The sequence below is a fragment of the Symsagittifera roscoffensis genome, chromosome 1, assembly GCF_963678635.1.
Source record: "Symsagittifera roscoffensis chromosome 1, txSymRosc1.1, whole genome shotgun sequence".
Lineage (NCBI taxonomy): Eukaryota > Metazoa > Xenacoelomorpha > Acoela > Convolutidae > Symsagittifera > Symsagittifera roscoffensis.
Genome location: NC_087062.1, coordinates 83,199,152 through 83,219,656, shown reverse-complemented (window position 1 = coordinate 83,219,656; position 20,505 = coordinate 83,199,152). Strand labels below are relative to the sequence as shown.

Genomic DNA, 20,505 nt, shown 5'->3' with positions numbered 1-20,505 from the left:
AGCCAAATTTGCAAGTGGAGGGGGGGGGGGAGGGGAGGGGCTCTTTTTCCACGAACTGATTGGTACCACTTCTGCTAAAAAGAAAATGCGGCTCGAAAATGAGGATCAATTTGTGCGGGAAACTGGAGACGAGCCTAATAACCGAAAATGCAACTGTATACTTAATCATTTAACCGTTTAGTTAAGCAACATAAATACAATCCTTAATAAATAATGGTCAAAATCGACGTTTGCGGGAAAACGTTGAACTTTTTAATTGTCGAAAGCTTAAATTAAAGATTTTTTATAACGCACGTGTTGGATTTTTAATTTTCCTGTTATTCAATTGAGCCTACTAGCTGGTCTACTTGAAGGTAAGTGATGAAGTTTGCGGCCCATTTGAACGACCATTTAACACCAGAGTGGAGAACTCAGTACGTGGCTTATGAGGATTTAAAAGACATGCTTTATGAGGCTCAAGAAAATGCGCCCCCTAGTGACATATCAGATGAAGAGACTCTGAAAAAATACTACGCCAAATTTGATCAGAAGTTTTTCTCCAAATGTGAACAGGAGCTGAACAAAATCAACATGTTTTTTGCCGAAAAATTAGCGGAAGCGCATCGGAAATCGGCAGCGCTTCATATTGAACTAAGACTGGCGAAAAATCACAGGGAAATCACGAGTGAAAAGACATCACGTATCAGTACGAAACTACAGCCAGCTAAATCGAAAGATACTCGGCCGAAAATATCCGATTTAAAAGTAGCCTATAGTGAGTTGTATCTAAGTCTAATTTTACTGCAAAACTACCAGTCGTTGAATTTTACTGGCTTTCGTAAAATCCTTAAGAAACATGACAAAATTTGCGAGACCCAAAGCGGCGCTGAGTTTCGACTTAATGAAGTTGAAACCGCTCCGTTCAGTACAAATAAACAAATTGAACGGCTGATTCGAGATTGCGAAGAAACTTATATTGTTGAGTTAGAGGGCGGGGATCGAACTCGCGCAATGAAAAGATTAAGAGTGCCTCCTCTAACCGAAAAACAAGTTCCTGAAAAGTTTTTCTTTGTTGGTTTATTTCTTGGCACCTTCATTACATTATCCATTGCGATTATCTTGTCATCAAACTATCTTACTCGCTGGTTCGACCAAGGGTACATTGAGGCATATATTACAATTTACAGAGGATTGTTTTTAGTTGTTTTGTTCGTTGGACTTCTGGGGGCGAATCTGTATGGGTGGAGTAAATATGGCGTCAATCACGTGTTAATCTTTGGGCTGGATCCTAGAAGTCACATCACGTTTGAGGATCTTCTTGAAGTATCGTTCGTTCTCGGAACTCTGTGGTGTTGTAGTGTTTTGATATTATTGTTTTCGCCCATTATTGGAATCAAAGCTTACATAAGTCCTTTCGTTTGTGTCTGTTTATTTGTGTTGATTTTATTTTTTCCAGTGCCTATATTTAAAAAATCGGCTCGATTTTGGCTGCTCAAGTACCTTTTTCGAGTCATAACAGCTCCTTATTTCTTTGTCACTTTCCCGGACTTTTGGCTCGCAGATCAATTGAACAGTTTACGGAAAGTGATTCTCGATTTTGAATACTTTGTTTGTTTTTACGCATTTGAGCTTGATTGGAAAAGTGACGGTTATTCGGATGGTTACGAAAATCACGTGTGCAATTCTGACTCGTACGGGTTGCGGACAGTGCTTAGTATGTTGCCAGCCTGGTTTCGGTTCGCTCAGTGTCTTAGAAGGTACCAGTCGACTAAGAAGTGTTTTCCTCATATAGTTAATTCGGGTAAATATGCAGTGCGACTAGTTTATATCGGTCTATATACTGGAGTTAAACTTTACTACGATCAGTTCGGCCATCATAGTATAGCATGGATGTCTGCTTACGTTTTTGCAAGGCTCACTTCGACTGTTTATTCGTTGTATTGGGATCTGAAAATGGACTGGGGCCTTTTTTCTTGTTCGAACAAAGACGCCCCTTGCCTTCGAGAAGAAATGGTCTACCCTAAACGTTCATTTTATTACTTTGGTATCATTACGAACTTCACTATCAGGTTCATGTGGGTAACTCAAGTAGTAAACATGCTCTTGCCTTTCGTTAATTCGCTGTATTTAAGCACATTTTACGCTATATTTGTCGTTTTTCGTCGATTTATCTGGAATTATTTTCGACTGGAGAACGAGCATTTGAACAATTGCGGTCAGTTCCGAGCGACTAGAGACATAAGCATTGCGCCTATGGAAGAAGACCACCAAACACTTCTCTGTTCGATGATGGACGACCCTGAAATAGTTATAAACAAGCGCACGCCTGTGTACAGCAAAAGTAGAGAAGCTCTGCCGACAAGTTCACTTCGTTTCAATGGACTGAAAAGACGAGTTGATAAAAATAAGTCTGCTTCGAGATCAAACATGATTAGTGACGATACTGCGCAATCCCAAGTATAGCGTTGCGAGTGAACCCTTGAAATGGATGAAAAGCTGAAAGGAATGAAAGTTAAACGAAACGATTCGAATTTTTGAAAAAGTTGGGTCAAAACTAATAAGCGATCAATTGAAAGGAAATGCAATCGTGCAGTGGTGCAAGAAATCTTGGGATATACGCTGAATTTTCTGAAGTGATGGGATATTTAGACTTGCGAAGCAAAGTGTTATAGGACGAGCTCTCTTTTTTTCCAACCTAAGTGGCAAATATTGTTGCGACTTTTGCTGCGACTAAGTCGCAAATATTGCTGCGACTTAAAGCAAGAATATTTGCTGCATTGAATTGGCAATAACAATTGATTGGAAGTTTGTTGCACCTTTACAGCTGATTGATAACATGTGCTTTGACATTTGAATAGTTATAAGTTTACGCAGTTGATGCATTTTTAATTCATCTAGTGAACCGAAGAAAGCTATTTGTTTCAAACAACATAACAATATTAAAACCTCGATTTCAGATTTTTTAGACTCAATTATCTCGCAATTTTTTGAAATGCATCATTTATACATAATGTGACCTTATGATTTGCGATTTATAACATGCAACTTTGTATGTTTTTGTATTTGGCGCTACTTTTGCTGCATTGAATTGGCAATTTATTAGCATATGTCGCTGCGTTATTCTTGGCTAGTTTTTGGGGGATTTGAAGCATCCCTGGCTGAATGGTTAGTGCGTGAGACTCAAGTTTGCTAGATCGCAGATTTTTGCTAATTGGAGTTTTTGCAAATTCGAGGCTTATTTCTAATTTTTCTTGTGTCACTTGATAGAGCTGCTTTTTGGTCGTGTTCTCGCAAGTGTTTGCGAAGCGCAGCTTCGCCTCTGTGTAAAACTTTAAGGCAATTACTCAAGCAAGTCAACTTAATAATATGGTCCAGATACTATCAAAATATAGTGTTGTTGTTCCGACCATTTGATAAATGTGGAGGAACTTTGTATTCGGGTGTGTTTTATTTTTATTTCTTATTGTTTTCCACCTTGTATTTCTTATTGTTTTCCTCAGTTGTCAAGAATAATCATCAAAACAAGTTGAGTTATATATCATAATAACGCTTTTTCAGTGGTAATTAGAACGACATTAAAAAATTTGAAAATAATTTTTCAGTGTCAAGCAAAAGTAGTTTAAAATTTTTGATTGCTTTTCGGTCTAATTTCGAGCTAATAAAGTGAACGCGGAGTCTTAAAATAGCTTATTTAAGCTCTTATTAAGCCGTGAATTTTTTCAAAACTCGATTAAAGATAGTTTGTGGAGACTTTAAGCGCCATTTTGAGAATCAAAAGTTTCTGCAAAAAAAATCAGAAGAAATTTTTGAAGATTTTCAAAATTATTTTATTCATACGATTTTTTTTGTTTTTCTAGCCTTTTTTCTACAAAAACTGTTCTAAAATTGGCGTATTTGATTATGATTGCCTTATTTGCCCTGTTCCAATTTTTTTGGTTTATTTCTATATCTCATAAAAACGTGTTTTTTTAACGGTGGTCGGAACATTCCGTGCTACTTGCGCAGTAACCGGCTATCTTCGTTTCAATTTGATATTTTTCCAGCGTTGAGGTTGAGTAGAGTGCCTGTAAAAATAATGCCTGTAAAAATAAGCTCTTCGTCTTTAATTGGTTTCTTCTGGCAAGAAGAAAATAGCAATCATTCTTATTGTGCAATTTGAGCTGGATATCAAAATAAATGATTAGACTTCTGTTTTAAAAGAGAAATGCAAGAACAAAGCAGACCTACACTGTAGTGACTTAATCATTGACAGAATAATCGAGTCCGTTTACAAAGCACTTCAGGGTTGTAAAAAATATAAATTCAAATGTATTTTTTTTAAAGAAAAACAAATTTTTTAATTTCGTCGGTAAAATCAATTTATTAAATATCTTTTTTGTATTTCTTCGACAAAAGTAATAATTGGAGAATCTTTTATTGACAATCTTGTTCATGATCCAAATTTCTGTCCTTGAACAATAATTGTACTAACAAAATAAATATATTTCATTTTCTCTGACAAAAATAAATAATTGTATTCGTTGCCAATATATTGAAATACTATTTCTTTCTAGCCCCGACATCTGTAATACCTGAAGTTATTTGTAAGGAAGGGATATCCCTCTGGAACTATTTTGTATGTTTCTGATAAGTTATGAGTTTTCAAAAGGTTTGATGTCCCGTTTTGAATTCTCAGTCATTTGATTAATTGCTTCAAATCAGATCAAATTCAAAGAGCAATGGCCGAATTTTTTACGCATATGTGACCATACTTGATACTACGAAGTCCGTGCTTCATCTAGTTTTTTTTTCGCTTTTATTACTTCTGTATTGATTTCTAATCGCTGGCTCGCAATGATGTGTTTGCGTTGTATCGCAAATGATGCGAAGCTCCGCTTTGCCTCTACGTATTTGATGCAAATAGATTGCTTGAAATGTTCTATGGTTTGTATTATCGAGCCGCTTATAAATATATTCCAAAAAAGACATTTCGTCGCTCTAAAGTCTCCCATGGATGTCATCACACAATAAATGCTGAAAATCGTCTTCAGACGGCATTGAAACTGAATTGTTCTGGCGAAAGTTAAACGCTGCAAGCACGAATTGAATGATTCTTTAGAACTAGACAAAACTGTTTACTTTGAGTCACTGAAAGACTTCGATTTTAAAATGACTTACAAATTTCTCAGATCGATAAATGGAAAGCCATCATACTATAGCATGGATGTCTGCTTACGTTTTTGCAAGGCTCACTTCGACTGTTTATTCGTTGTATTGGGATCTGAAAATGGACTGGGGCCTTTTTTCTTGTTCGAACAAAGACGCCCCTTGCCTACGAGAAGAAATGGTCTACCCTAAACGTTCATTTTATTACTTTGCTATCATTACTAACTTCACTATCAGGTTCATGTGGGTAACTCAAGTAGTAAACATGTTCTTGCCTTTCGTTAATTTGCTATATTTAAGCACATTTTACGCTATATTTGTCGTTTTTCGTAGATTTATTCCAATTATTTTGGACTGGAGAACGAGCATTTGAACAAATGCGGTCAGTTCCGAGCGACTAGAGACATAAGCATCGCGCCTATGGAACAAGACCACCAAACACTTCTCTGTTCGATGATGGACGACCCTGAAATAGTTATAAACAAGCGCACGCCTGTGTACAGCAAAAGTAGAGAAGCTCTACCGACAAGTTCACTTCGTTTCAATGGACTGAAAAGACGAGTTGATAAAAATAAGTCTGATAAAAATGTGATAAGTAAAGAGTTTTGAAAAGGTTTGTTGTCCCATTTTGAAATCTCAGTCATTTGATTAATTTGCTTCAAATCAGATCATTTTCAAAGAGCAATGGCCGAATTTTTTTACGCAGGTGTGACCATAATTGATACTACGAAGTCCGTGCTTCCTCTAGTTTTTTTTTGCTTTTTTACTTCTATCTTATTTTCTATTCGCTGGCTCGCAATGATGTGTTTGCGTGGTATCGCAAATGATGCGAAGCTTCGCTTTGCCTCTACGTATTCCATGCAATTAGATTGCTTGAAATGTCTATGGGTTGTATTATCAAGCCGTTTACAAATATATTCCAAAAAAGACAATTCGTCGGTCTAAAGTATCCCATGGGATGTCATCACACAATAAATGCTGAAACTCGTCTTCAGACGGCATTGAAACAGAATTGTTCTGGCGAAAGTTAAACGCTGCAAGCACGAATTGAATGATTCTTTAGAACTAGACAAAACTGTTTAGTTTGAGTCACTGAAAGACTTCGATTTTAAAATGACTTACAAATTTCTCAGATCGATAAATGGAAAGTCATCATAGTATAGCATGGATGTCTGCTTACGTTTTTCACTTCGACTGTTTATTCGTTGTATTGGCATCTGAAAATACACTGGTGCCTTTTTTCTTGTTCGAACAAAGACGCCCCTTGCCTACGAGAAGAAATGGTCTACCCTAAACGTTCATTTTATTACTTTGGTATCAGTACTAACTTCACTATCAGGTTCATGTGGGTAACTCAAGTAGTAAACATGCTCTTGCCTTTCGTTAATTCGCTGTATTTAAGCACATTTTACGCTATATTTGCCGTTTTTCGTCGATTTATCTGGAATTATTTTCGACTGGAGAACGAGCATTTGAACAATTGCGGTCAGTTCCGAGCGACTAGAGACATAGGCATCGCGCCTATGGAAGAAGACCACCAAAGACTTCTCTGTTCGATGATGGACGGCCCTGAAAGAGTTACAAACAAGCGCGCGCCTGTGTACAGCAAAAGTAGAGAAGCTCTACCGACAAGTTCACTTCGTTTCAATGGACTGAAAAGACGAGTTGATCAAAATAAGTCTGATAAAAATGTGATAAGTAAAGAGTTTTTAAAAGGTTTGTTGTTGCATTTTGAAGTCTCAGTCATTTGATTAATTTGCTTCAAATCAGATAAAATTCAAAGAGCAATGGCCGAATTTTTTTACGCAGATGTGACCATAATTGATACTACGAAGTCCGTGCTTCCTCTAGTTTTTTTTTCGCTTTTTTTTTTACTTCTATCTTATTTTCTATTCGCTGGCTCGCAATGATGTGTTTGCGTAGTATCGCAAATGATGCGAAGCTCCGCTTTGCCTCTACGTAATTGATGCAATTATATTGCTTGAAATGTCTATGGGTTGTATTATCAAGCCGTTTACAAATATATTCCAAAAAAGACAATTCGTCGGTCTAAAGTCTCCCATGGGATGTCATCACACAATAAATGCTGAAAATCGTCTTCAGACGGCATCGAAACAGAATTATTCTGGCGAAAGTTAAACGCTGCAAGCACGAATTGAATGATTCTTTAGAACTAGACAAAACTGCTTACTTTGAGTCACTGAAAAACTTCGATTTTAAAATGACTTACAAATTTCTCAGATCGATAAATGTAAAGCCATCATAGTATAGCATGGATGTCTGCTTACGTTTTTCACTTCGACTGTTTATTCGTTGTATTGGGATCTGAAAATAGACTGGCGCCTTTTTTCTTGTTCGAACAAAGACGCCCCATGCCTACGAGAAGAAATGGTCAACCCTAAACATTCATTTTTTTTTACTTTGGTATCAGTGACACTATCAGGTTCATGTGGGTAGCTCAAGTAGTAAACATGTTCTTGCCTTTCGTTAATGCGCTGTATTTAAGCACATTTTACGCTATACTTGTCGTTTTTCGTAGATTCATTTGGAATTATTTTCGACTGTAGAACGAGCATTTGAACAATTGCGGTCAGTTCCGAGCGACTAGAGACATAAACATCGCGCCTATGAAAGGAGACCACCAAACACTTCTCTGTTCGATGGTGGACGACCCTGAAATAGTTATAAACAAGCGCACGCCTGTGTACAGCAAAAGTAGAGAAGCTCTACCGACAAGTTCACTTCGTTTTAATGGACTGAAAAGACGAGTTAATAAAAATAAGTCTGATAAAAATGTGATAAGTAAAGAGTTTTTGAAAGGTTTGTTGTTCCTTTTTGAAGTCTTAGTCATTTGATTAATTTGCTTCAAATCAGATCAAATTCAAAGGGCAATGGCCGAATTTTTTTACGCAGATGTGACAATACTTGATACTACGAAGTCAGTGCTTCCTCTAGTTTTTTTCGCTTTTATTACTTCTGTCTTGATTTCTATTCGCTGGCTCGCAATGATGTGTTTGCGTTGTATCGCAAATGATGCGAAGCTCCGCTTTGCGTCTACGTATTTGATGCAAATAGATTGCTTGCAATATTCTATGGGTTGTATTATCGCACCGTTTACAAATATATTCCAAAAAAGACAATTCGTCGCTCTAAAGTCTCCCATGGGATGTCATCACACAATAAATGCTGAAAATCGTCTTTAGGCGGCATTGAAACAGAATTATTCTGGCGAAAGTTAAACGCTGCAAGCACGAATTGAATGATTCTTTAGAACTAGACAAAGCCGTTTACTTTGAGTCAATGAAAGACTTCGATTTTCAAATGACTTACAAATTTCTCTGATCGATAAATGGAAAGCCATCATAGTATAGCATGGATGTCTGCTTACGTTTTTGCACGGCTCTTTTCGACTGTTTATTCGTTGTATTGGGATCTGAAAATGAACTGGGGCCTTTTTTCTTGTTAGAACAAAGACGCCCCTAAACGTTCATTTTATTACTTTGGTATCATTACTAACTTCACTGTCAGGTTCATGTGGGTAATTCAAGTAGTAAACATGTTATTGCCTTTCGTTAATTCGCTGTATTTAAGCACGCTTTACGCTATAATTGTCGTTTTTCGTAGGTTTATTTGGAATTATTTTCGACTGGAGAACGAGCATTTGAACAATTGCGGTCAGTTCCGAGCGACTAGAGACATAAGCATCGCACCTATGGAAGAAGTCATTTGATTAGTTTGCTTCAAATCAGAGCAAATTCAAAGAGCAATGGCTGAATTTTTTTACGCAGATGTGACCATACTTGATACTACGAAGTCCGTGCATCCTCTAGTTTTTTTCGCTTTTTTTACTTCTGTCTTATTTTCTATTCGATGGGTCGCAATGATGTGTTTGCGTTGTATCGCAAATGATGCGAAGCTCCGCTTTGCCTTTACGTATTTGATGCAAATAGATTGCTTGAAATGTTCTTTGGGTTGTATTATCAAGCCGTTTAAAAATATATCCCAAAAAAGACAATTCGTCGCTCTAAAGTCTCCCATGGGATGTCATCACACAATAAATGCTGAAAATCGTCTTCAGACGGCATTGAAACAGAATTATTCTGGCGAACGTTAAACGCTGCAATCACGAATTGAATGATTCTTTAGAACTAGACTAAGCCGTTTACTTTGAGTCAATGAAAGATTTCGATTTTAAAATGACTTACAAATTTCTCAGATCGATAAATAGAAAGGCAGAAGTACCCAAGAAATTGTCATACAAAAATACCAGTTTATGCTCTGATTTTGCAATATGTGAGGCTTTAAACAAGTTTTTTTTTCATCTGTGTACAAAAAAGACAAGGAACTGTTGAATGTTCCCAGCGAAAGCTTTTTCCAGGAATATACTTATCAGATATTTTCGGTGCGCAATGCGAGAATCTTAACAAATTGAGTAATTGCAAATCAGGAACAAATTCAGTTGATCGTATATCTTCTAACATATAAATTTTTGTTTTACAGTTCTGTTTGAATGATATTGTTGAACTGTTTAATTGCATAGTCAGTAAAAACCAGTTTCCAGATATCTGGAAAATTCCACACATTACTCCTTTGCACTAAAAAGCTTCTCGTATGAATATTGAAAATTACAGGCACATTTTAATACTTCGTGCATTTGCCCTAATATTTGAACGAGTTTTACATAACAAGATAAAAGGGTTCATTCAAAAAAAGTTGTGTTAAAATTAACATGGATTTAGAAAACATCATTCGACTGTGACAATACTCATTTTATACTGTGATGTTGTATTCAAGAAATTAGAACAAGGAGATTTACCTCTCACGCCATTTTTAAATATTGCAAAAGCTTTCGACTCTATTAGCCATAACATCATTTTATACAAGCTTGCAAAAATAGGCGTCGACCACAAATAGTTTTTTTTCGTAATATATATTCTCTTTCCCGCAATATAACGAGTAGTGGTCCACAGGGATCGTTTTTTGCAGTGTTCTTGTTTTTTTTATATATAAACGATATGCCAGAAATTATTGACAACCCTTCTGTTTAATATGATGACGATACAAAAGTTATTGGAAATTGGTTTGACTTTTCTTCGATTCAAACAGATTCAAACTAAGTAATAACCTGGAAACCAGAAAAAAGAATTGACTTCAATTTTGACAAAAATTAAGGGAATTGGTTTGACCTTTCTTCGATTCAAATAGATTTAAACTGTGTAAAAACCTGGGCGGCAGGAAGCAGAATTGACTTCAATTTTGACAAATTTGAACAAATTAGATTTCAAAAATCAAACAAGCGATACCCTTTAAGCGATCTTTTTTGTATTGATGGAGAACAAATAGTTGTAAAGGACACGGTTAAAGACCTTTGTGTTTGGTGTAATTTCAAAATGTCATGGATATACCACATTACCGAAACCGAATGGCTTAAAAAAGCAAACATGCAAATGCGCGAAGTATTAAAATGGGCCTGTAAGTTTCTGTTTGAGTTTCTCTTTTTAAAAGTTGCATACTATCGACAATTTTTTATGCATCTCCAGTTTGGTTTGCGACTAAAAACCAGTGTATGCGAAAAGAAAAATTCCAACGACGATGCATAAAATTGTGTTACAAAAAACATGAATTGAATGATGAGGATTATGTTTTTTGCTAAAAGTAAACTGTTGCAAATTTCACTGACGTTATTTACCAAAGATTTAATTTTGCCGAATAACATTCCTAATAACGAGGTGCCGATAAATTTTCTCAATTTTTGGACAATCGACAATGGCCCTGATTCAAAGCGAACGGGAAATAAGACGTTTTTGAGAATGATTTTGATAACACGGAGCAAATTTTGTAAGAAAATCCTTTTACCGTGGCGCAGAAGTGTCAAACACCCTCGCGAGATTGAACAATTTGACTGGCTATGATCCTTTTCTAAAAAGCGGATTAAACGATGCTCTAAACACTAAAAAGAAAGCTAATAATAGCAGAATCAATATTGAAATTTCCGGAAAATAGTGAAATTAATCGTAATTTTCGAGAAAATAAATTAAAAATTAATCAAATTTACCCCAAATTTTCCATTTTGAACCTTCTATATTGGTAATTAACTGGTTTTTTTGTCCAGTTCAGGGAAAATTTTAATAGGAAACTCAATTCAAATGAACATTAAGAGCGATTTTCTATGAAATTTTTAGATCAAACTCCATGATTCAACTCCTCCTCAATTTTTTTTCTCAATGATTTGCCCAAATTTGTACAAAAATTACAACTTGTGAGAAATTTTTCATGTTAATAATTATTAATTTGAGATCATTGATAAAAAATGAACAGTTAACTGCTAAAATTGACTAAAATTGGGATAAATTTTTACTAAAATTTTTTATTCGACATTGGCTCAAATTCAACAAAATCTTCTTCATAACTGATGATTATCTCTCTGTTGCTTCTGCAACATAATTTTCATGATTTTCCGTAGAATTTTTCGATGTTTTAAGGTTATTCTTGCTTTCTGTTTAATACATGTTTTCGCTATTGAACACACTTTACAAGAAAATTTAGTCAACTGGAGAATTTAGGAGGAAAATAGTATCAATTGAACAATCCGAAGCAGAATTAATACCATAAATCCTTTGCCAAAAGTCTTTAAATGATTTTCTCAACCTGATAACTGTATATTGCTGTCTCAAATCTGAATTTCTCTCTAAGAGTAAGTTTTTAGTTGAGAATGATGTATATCATTATCTTGAAGTTTTCAAATTTTAGCTAAAACATACATTATTTCATTTTTTCCAGATCAGTTATCAATTTATTTTCTGAAATCATCAAAAAAAAAAACAATAGAAAACCATAATTCTTAAAAAGTCAAACCCCATTATCTGTTTAAAAACGCTCTACTCTATGAACACTTTTACAAGCACAAAACAAGGAAAACTTTAAAATAGTAACTAAACAAAACCTTTCAATTAGTCGATGTTTTACAAATATCCAGTCTTTTTTTTACAGTTTTTAAATGAACACTTAACAACTCATTAGCGTATGTTATACACTTTTACTACAAGTTTATTGCAACAAAAGTCTCCGCAAGCTTGCAACCAATGGAGCTTTTACTGTTCATTAAGGATTTTTGGATCGATTTCCATGGAAAATTTCACGACAATTTGAACTCGATTTTTGCTGTCTGTATTGTCAATCAAAACCTTTGAATCAAAAAAATGACAAATCAAGAATTTTGATGAAAAAACTGCATAATTCTCACTAGAATTTTCAAATTCATCACAATTGTATTTCAGACTCAGTAAAAATTAATTTTCATTGTAACTTCTATGTTTTTAATTTAAAAAATAATAATTTTACCTTCTCTTGGAATGTGTATAAAAACTGCTGAGCACATAAGTGAAAAAAATTAGTAGTGAACCAACAATGTTTCAATTAACAAACATACAAAACATCACAAAGCATTACTGAGGTTTACAATTATCAACAAACATAAAATCTCCCAAAATTTGGGACAGTTCTTTGAATTCGTTCAAAGTATAGTTGACATAGGCAACTTGTTTCCTTGTTTGTATTGTAGCCAATACAACCTCAAATTAAGGCAGAAAAAAATTGAAAAAAAACCAATGAAATTTAAAAAATCTTAAAAAAATAATGATAATGTTTTCAACTAAATATACATTCTTGTTTGTATTTTTCTTAAATTGAGGCAAAATTTAGCTAAATTTCGATGAAAACAGTTATTAAATAAATTTATCTGTAATTTCATAAACAAATACTGGAAAATCATTTGTTAATTGGTTAGTTTTTTATGTCAATTTCGATTAAATTGTATGTTTTGTCTGACTTTTCCTCAGATATTATAGCTCTAAATATACACTTTAGTGAGAAAAAATAGTTTTGAACCAAACATATCTCAATTACCAAACATGCAAAACATCATAAAGCTTTACTGAGGTTTACAATTTTCAACAAACATAAAGTCTCCCAATATTTGGGACAGCTCTTTGAATTCATTCAAAGTATAGTTGACATATGCAACTTGCTTCAAGTCTTCATTTTTTTTGCAGTGAAGAGTCGATTCTGAATGTAGGGAGGTTTGTTAACCTTGTTCTTCTTGATTGTGACACACACCCTCCTCATGTTGTATGTTGCGATTTCATATACTCTATTACAGATGTTGAGCTCCTGATCATAGTTGATTCTTTACCAGATTTGGCTCCATATATAAGTACGAGTCCAAGATTTTCAGCATCGTGAATAACCTTTTTTTCGGATTTCCGATTTTGCTTCTCCTTCTTTTTTACTAAGATAGACTTGTTGGGACTTTTCAAATTGTCCCAAATTCTTTATTTTTTTAATAGTTGAAAGCACGGTTCAAAGTATGTTTTTCCCTTGTAGGATTTTTAGAACCATACAAATCTCCCAATTCTTTTTTGATTTTTTGAAAATTCAATATAGTTGGGACTATCAACTTTTCTCGACTACATTTTGACGAGCAAACTGATCAGATGAGGAGAAATGATTTTGAGATAAATGAAAATGGAAGTAAGCAGTATGAGTCATCGCGGTTTCCATATATGGAAGTAGTGTCAAATATGGAAGGATTTTCCCTGTATGGAAATTTCGTAGGCGTTATTACTACAATATAAATCCATCATTTTCTGCAAAAATCATTTTTCCCAATGGCAGTCGCTATGTGTCAAGCTCTTCCCAGCTTTTATTCAGATTATAATAATAAATCATTTTTTATTACAGTTTTCAACGATTTTTACGAAAAATACTTTGTCACCCAAGATTATTACGTGTCTACTCACGATTTTTTCTGTTCCTTGGGAAGTTGCAAATTTCATTTAATTTTAATAGGAACATCTCTTAGCCAAATTCTTCAGAGATTAGGCAACTATCAATACATATGTCAAGAAATAGATTGTCTTTACACTTTGTACAAACATAGATTGTTTTCGAGTATTGTCACATGAAGTGGGGAAGTATTCAATCAGCTTAGTTGCGGAGTTCAGCTTAATTTACGATTGAAAGGAGCTGAAAAAACACCAAGCGTATCAAGGAAACGACTCGTTCGGAAAAAGTTCAAAAAACGTTATCTAAGTTCTAATCAAAAACTTGCATCTACGCAAACTCTGGGCTCAGCATTTTTAGACAGAATTCGAAAAGTTTAAAACTCAAAATATGAATCTGATTTGTTCAAAGTAATTGATTGTTTTATTCATGGTTATGGTTCTGTAAATAGTGAGCGTGTCATTTTTTTTTTAATTTTCGATTTTTTCTTCATAAAAATCCTGTCAAATCTTGTTCAACGACTATTCACTATTTAACAGTTTATCTGTAATTTCATAAACAAATACTGGAAAATCATTTGTTAATTGGTTAGTTTTTTATGTCAATTTCGATTAAATTGTATGTTTTGTCTGACTTTTCCTCAGATATTATAGCTCTAAATATACACTTTAGTGAGAAAAAATAGTTTTGAACCAAACATATCTCAATTACCAAACATGCAAAACATCATAAAGCTTTACTGAGGTTTACAATTTTCAACAAACATAAAGTCTCCCAATATTTGGGACAGTTCTTTGAATTCATTCAAAGTATAGTTGACATATGCAACTTGCTTCAAGTCTTCATTTTTTTTTGCAGTGAAGAGTCGATTCTGAATGTAGGGAGGTTTGTTAACCTTGTTCTTCTTGATTGTGACACACACCCTCCTCATGTTGTATGTTGCGATTTCATATACTCTATTACAGATGTTGAGCTCCTGATCATAGTTGATTCTTTACCAGATTTGGCTCCATATATAAGTACGAGTCCAAGATTTTCAGCATCGTGAATAACGGTTTTTCGGATTGCCGATTTTGCTTCTCCTTCTTTTTCACTAAGATAGACTTGTTGGGACTTTTCAAATTGTCCCAAATTATTTATTTTTAATAATTGAAAGCACGGTTCAAAGTATGTTTTTCCCTTGTAGGATTTTTAGAACCAAACAAATCTCCCAATTCTTTTCTGATTTTTCGAAAATTCAATATAGTTGGGACTATCAACTTTTCTCGACTACATTTTGGCGAGCAAACTGATCAGATGAGGAGAAATGATTTTGAGATAAATGAAAATGGAAGTAAGCAGTATGAGTCATCGCGGTTTCCATATATGGAAGTAGTGTCAAATATGGAAGGATTTTCCCTGTATGGAAATTTCGTAGGCGTTATTACTACAATATAAATCCACCATTTTCTGCAAAAATCATTTTTCCCAATGGCAGCCGCTATGTGTCAAGCTCTTCCCAGCTTTTATTCAGATTATAATAATAAATCATTTTTTATTACAGTTTTCAACGATTTTTACGAAAAATACTTTGTCACCCAAAATTATTACGTGTCTACTCACGATTTTTTCTGTTGCTTGGGAAGTTGCAAATTTCATTTAATTTTAATAGGAACATCTCTTAGCCAAATTCTTCAGAGATTAGGCAACTATCAATACATATGTCAAGAAATAGATTGTCTTTACACTTTTTACAAACATAGATTGTTTTCGAGTATTGTCACATCAAGTGGGGAAGTATTCAATCAGCTTAGTTGCGGAGTTCAGCTTAATTTACGATTGAAAGGAGCTGAAAAAACACCAAGCGTATCAAGGAAACGACTCGTTCGGAAAAAGTTCGAAAAACGTTATCTAAGTTCTAATCAAAAACTTGCATCTACGCAAACTCTGGGCTCAGCATTTTTAGACAGAATTCGAAAAGTTTAAAACTCAAAATATGAATCTGATTTGTTCAAAATAATTGATTGTTTTATTGATGGTTATGGTTCTGTAAATAGTGAGCGTGTCATTTTTTTTTTATTTTGTGATTTTTTCTTCATAAAAATCTTGTCAAATCTTGTTCAACGACTATTCACTATTTAACAGTTATGCGTTATACAAAGAAAATTTTTTACACGACGCAACTTTTTTTATATACTTTTAAAAATTTATATATTTGCAAAAACCCAATTTTTTTTTATTGTTTAGAAAAATCCATAATTAATGACTTTGAGTGCTATTGTGCTATTCCCTATCTTAATACATTGTTTATCTGTTATTTTTGATCAATATGCATGCAAAAACTGAATTTTTTAATGATCAAAATAAAAACACAGAAATTTTTTTACTTTAATTATTAACAGTGCAAGAAAATTTTGTTACAATTTTCTTTGAAATGCGAATATAATTAATTAATTTTTTCTTAATTTGCGAGTTTTTTTTTTTGATTTTTTCAACAAGTGTGAAAAAAAATTTTGAAAATTTTTGCAAGTTCAAAATTGTAAAGGTTTTTTTCATCAGTTATGCGAAATTTTTCGAGAAAGTTTTTGCATGATGCAACTGTTTTCATGATTTTTTAAAAAACATGCAAAACCAAACTTCTTTTTTCTTATGCAAATGCAAAAAAGGCAATACTATATTGTAAAAAACTTGTTAAATACTTGCTGAAAGTTTTTCATTATTGATGACTTTGAGTACTATTCCCTATTTAATACATTGTTTTTCTGATGTTTTTGATCAACATACATGCAAAAAATGAATTTTTTATTGATCAAAATCAGAACAAAGAAATTCATAAAATATAGTTTTTCAAAAGTGCAAGAAAATCTTGTTAAAAATGGCATTTTTGATAAAATGCGTATTTATTTAATTTAGTTTTTCTTATTTTGCGAGATTTTCTCTGATTTTTTCAACAAGTGTGAAAAAAAATTATGAAATACTGTAAAGATTTTTTAACCTAAATGCGAAACTTTTCGACAAGTTTTTTTACATGATGCAACTTTTTACATAATTTTAAAAAAAAAATATGCACAAACCAAATTTTTTTATGCAATTGTAAAAAACGCAAAGTTTTATTGTAAAACACTTGCTAAGTTATTGCTAAAAAGTTTTCATAATTGATGACTCTGAGTGCTATTCCCTATCTAAACACATTATTTTTCTGAGGACTTTGATCAATATACATGCAAAAAACGAATTTTGTATTGATCAAAGTTAGAACAAAGAATTTCATAAATTTTAATTTTCAACAGTGCCAGAAAATCTTGTTAAAATTTTAATTTAAAATGCGAAATTATTTCATTATAATTTTTCTTAATTTGCGAGATTTTCTTTAATTTTTTCAAAAAAAGTTCAAAAAATTTTATGAAATTTCTTGCATGGTGCAAAAATGTTTGTAAAGTTATTATCCAATGTGCAAAATTTGTAATGATTTTTTATCATGTTTGCAAAAAAATGTTGTGAAACTTTTTACATGTTGTTAAAATTGGTTTATTTTTTTGCCATCTATAGAACAAAGCTTTGTAAAAGTTTTCACCAATTGCATAATTAGTTTGATTTTTAACAGTTTTTTAACAAACTTTTCAAAAACTTTGCCCTTGCAATTTTTTAACAAATTTTTCTATGATCTCTTTTTCTATCTCTTTGTTGCTTTCTCTTTAAGATAAAGTTACTAGATGCAATAAAAATTAAATTACAAAACACAGGACAACAACTAAATTATTTACAAATCAAAGAGCTGTCGCGCAGCTGAGTTCTCAACTTTTTGCAAGTTCTCAATGGAGCGCAAATCTGGTCTTGCCTCCATCACCGGTGGTTGTCTTGGTGGTTCGCTGACTGGAGTTCCTGGCTCAGAGAACCCCTCATCCTCTTCGGTGGTAATTGGGTTGTCCACAGATCTCTCTTCGCAAGGAAAGAGAAAATCGTCGAATGGTTGAGCCACATATCTAGAGTCAGGAGTTTCGGGTTAGTTCATTCCCACATGCTCAGCCACTTCCTCCATCATTTGCATTTCTCCAAATTGGTTCTCTGTCATGGGTACTTGCGTTATATGATGTTCGTTGAAATCCCTGCGCATCACCTCCACCATGTGCCAGACTTAGATTGGGATGTTCCAGTTGAGAGGAAGTTGAAATTAAAGTATTTAGAGCTGTGAGAGGAGGTAGTTGACGGTAGTTAAGTTGAAAATCAAATGATTTTTAGTTAAGAAAGAGGGGTACCTTCAATTCGAATGTGTGGGTTTAACCAATCAGAATGGATTTTCCTTATTTGAATTGTAGTCGTGACCAATCAGATTTCCTTTTATGGAATTCTTGGGCAAAAGTCGTGTCCAATCGGAAACAAAGCTCCATTTTACACATTGTCGTTTCCAATCACAAAAATATTCATTTTTGTTCTAGCTGTCGTAGCCCAGCAGACAAAAGTTTTCCTTTTAAGGACTTAAATTTTCCAAGTAAGTAAAAAATATACACAAAAGCAATCGCAAAAACAAATGACCAAAAGTTGTTTGCTGTAAAAATAAGAAATACTCCCGATATAAGTAACAAAAGTAGAAAAATTACTAAAAGTAGCATCTGTGCAAGTCTTCTCAAGTTAATTCAAAAACTTTTTTTTTGTATATAATCGATAAAAAATTGCTGATTTTTGAGTAGATAGTCAAGTTCGTTGATTTTGATGTAGATTTGAGAGGATAACTCAAAGTTGATGAATTTTTCAAGCAAATCTCTGGAAGATTTTGAACTTTTCAAGCAAATCTCTGCAAGATTTTGAACTTTGAAAATCTTTAAATAAAATGAGGATTAAAGAACTTTGCTGAGGAGTTTTGACAAATTTGGGAGTTGGGTAGGGAAAAAAAAAGAATATGAAATTTTATCGTACGTCTTTTTTTTAACTTCAAATTTTCTAAAATAAATAAAGTTTCATTTCTAGTCAAGTGTAACTCAGCTGTAAGTTTATAGCTTTGATACGTAATATGTGGTTCAAAAGTAAACTCTTTGATTGAGTAAGTTTCCCTAAAGAAACCTTTAGTTAGTCTGAGAACTCTATTTTGGACTACATAAACGTCCCAAAAATTGTGAAAAAAGTAAGAATCTACATCTGTTTCATCAATAAGGAAATCACACGGAATTTTTTCTTTTTTCTTGTAGAGTAACTCGCGGAAGTTAAAAGGTTTTTCAATTGACATTTTTCAAAAATGATTATTTTTGATCCAAAGTTATGTCTAGAAACTGCTTAGTTCTGATTGGTTGAAAATTTTTCTGGAAGATTCTAGAAATTTCGAAAGATTGACGTAGGCGATGACGTCATTACCATGAAAGGAAAATTGCGTTGGTGGTGACGTCACTTCTTTTTATAGAATGACGTCATTACCATAAAAGGAAAATTGCGTAGGCGGTGAAGTCACTTCTATTTAAAGAATGACGTCATTGCCATAAAAGGATAATTGCGTAGGCGATGACGTCATTGTTAGTATAAATACGCTTAATTTGTTGGGTTAAATCATTCATTTTGTTTACCAATCAGAAACAGTCAATTGAATTTTACTTTAAATTTTACAATTCGTTACTTCGCGAAACGAAAAAATTAAGTGTTTTCATTCATTTGGTACTTTAAATTTTTAATCTTGGAACATTTCCAAAGTCCCAAGTTTTTTTAGATAATAACCCTTAACCGAAACGAGAAAGTCAAGTGTGAGAAATTTGGTGATGAATACACTAGATCTGATGCTATGAGACATCGAAATAGATGTGAAAAGCAGGCGGAACATAAGTCTCCAAACTGTCATTTTTATACAAAGAGCAAAGAGGAGATGGGTTATCATGTTGCGAAGAAGCATGATCAACCAAGTTCGAAGCAGTGGACAATTTATCCTTCTTGCGAACAACAATTTCCAAGTTACTGCTCTCTCCAACAACATCGGAGAAAGGAACATGGAGCAAAACAACGGAAACCCAGTGATACTGTAGCGGACTTGAACAAGATTGTGGAGGAAGAAGGGGAAGATGTTGAAAACTCAAGGAAGAACTTAGTGCTTGTCAACATTTTTTGGTGGATACGGAGATAGAAAATGGGAGACATAAGGTATTTAACTTCCAAATGTCCAAATTAGATACCAAAATAATCTACGAGAACCTTTTAAGTAATTTATACTAAATATAAGAAATTTTCCCGATTTAAGTAACAAACGAAGAAAAATTACTAAAAGTAGCATCTCTGCAAGTCTTCTCATCAAGTTAATTGATTTTTTTGTATATAATTGATGAGAAATTGCTGATTTTTGAGTAGATATTCAAGTTCTTTGATTTCGATGTAGATTGTAGATTTGAGAGGATAACTCCAAGTTGATGAATTTGTCAAAGCAAATCTCTGGAAGTCTGATTCCAAACCTGATCATGCAAGGTTTCGAACTTTGAAAATCTTTAAAGAAATTGAGGAATAAAGAACTTTGCTGAGGAGTTTTGACAAATTTGGGAGCTGGGTAGGGAATAAAAAGAGTCTACGAAATATTATCGTACGACTTTTTTTTATTAACTTCAAATTCTCTAAAATAAATAAAGTTTCATTTCTAGTCAGGTGTAATTCAGC

General features: G+C 33.5%; 1 protein-coding gene across 1 annotated transcript; it reads left to right on the top strand.

Annotated features, from left to right (window-relative positions):
- Positions 1-357: 357 nt before the first annotated feature.
- Positions 358-2,885, top strand: LOC134857114 (xenotropic and polytropic retrovirus receptor 1 homolog). The gene has a single exon (XM_063873482.1). It carries the CDS (start codon positions 361-363, stop codon positions 2,440-2,442), a length of 2,082 nt encoding a protein of 693 aa, XP_063729552.1. The 5' UTR covers positions 358-360; the 3' UTR covers positions 2,443-2,885.
- The last annotated feature ends 17,620 nt before the right edge of the window (positions 2,886-20,505 follow it).

Bases quoted from the DNA above. Each gene is read 5' to 3' on its own strand.
- LOC134857114 (XM_063873482.1), top strand. From the start codon at position 361: ATGAAGTTTGCGGCCCATTTGAACGACCATTTAACACCAGAGTGGAGA.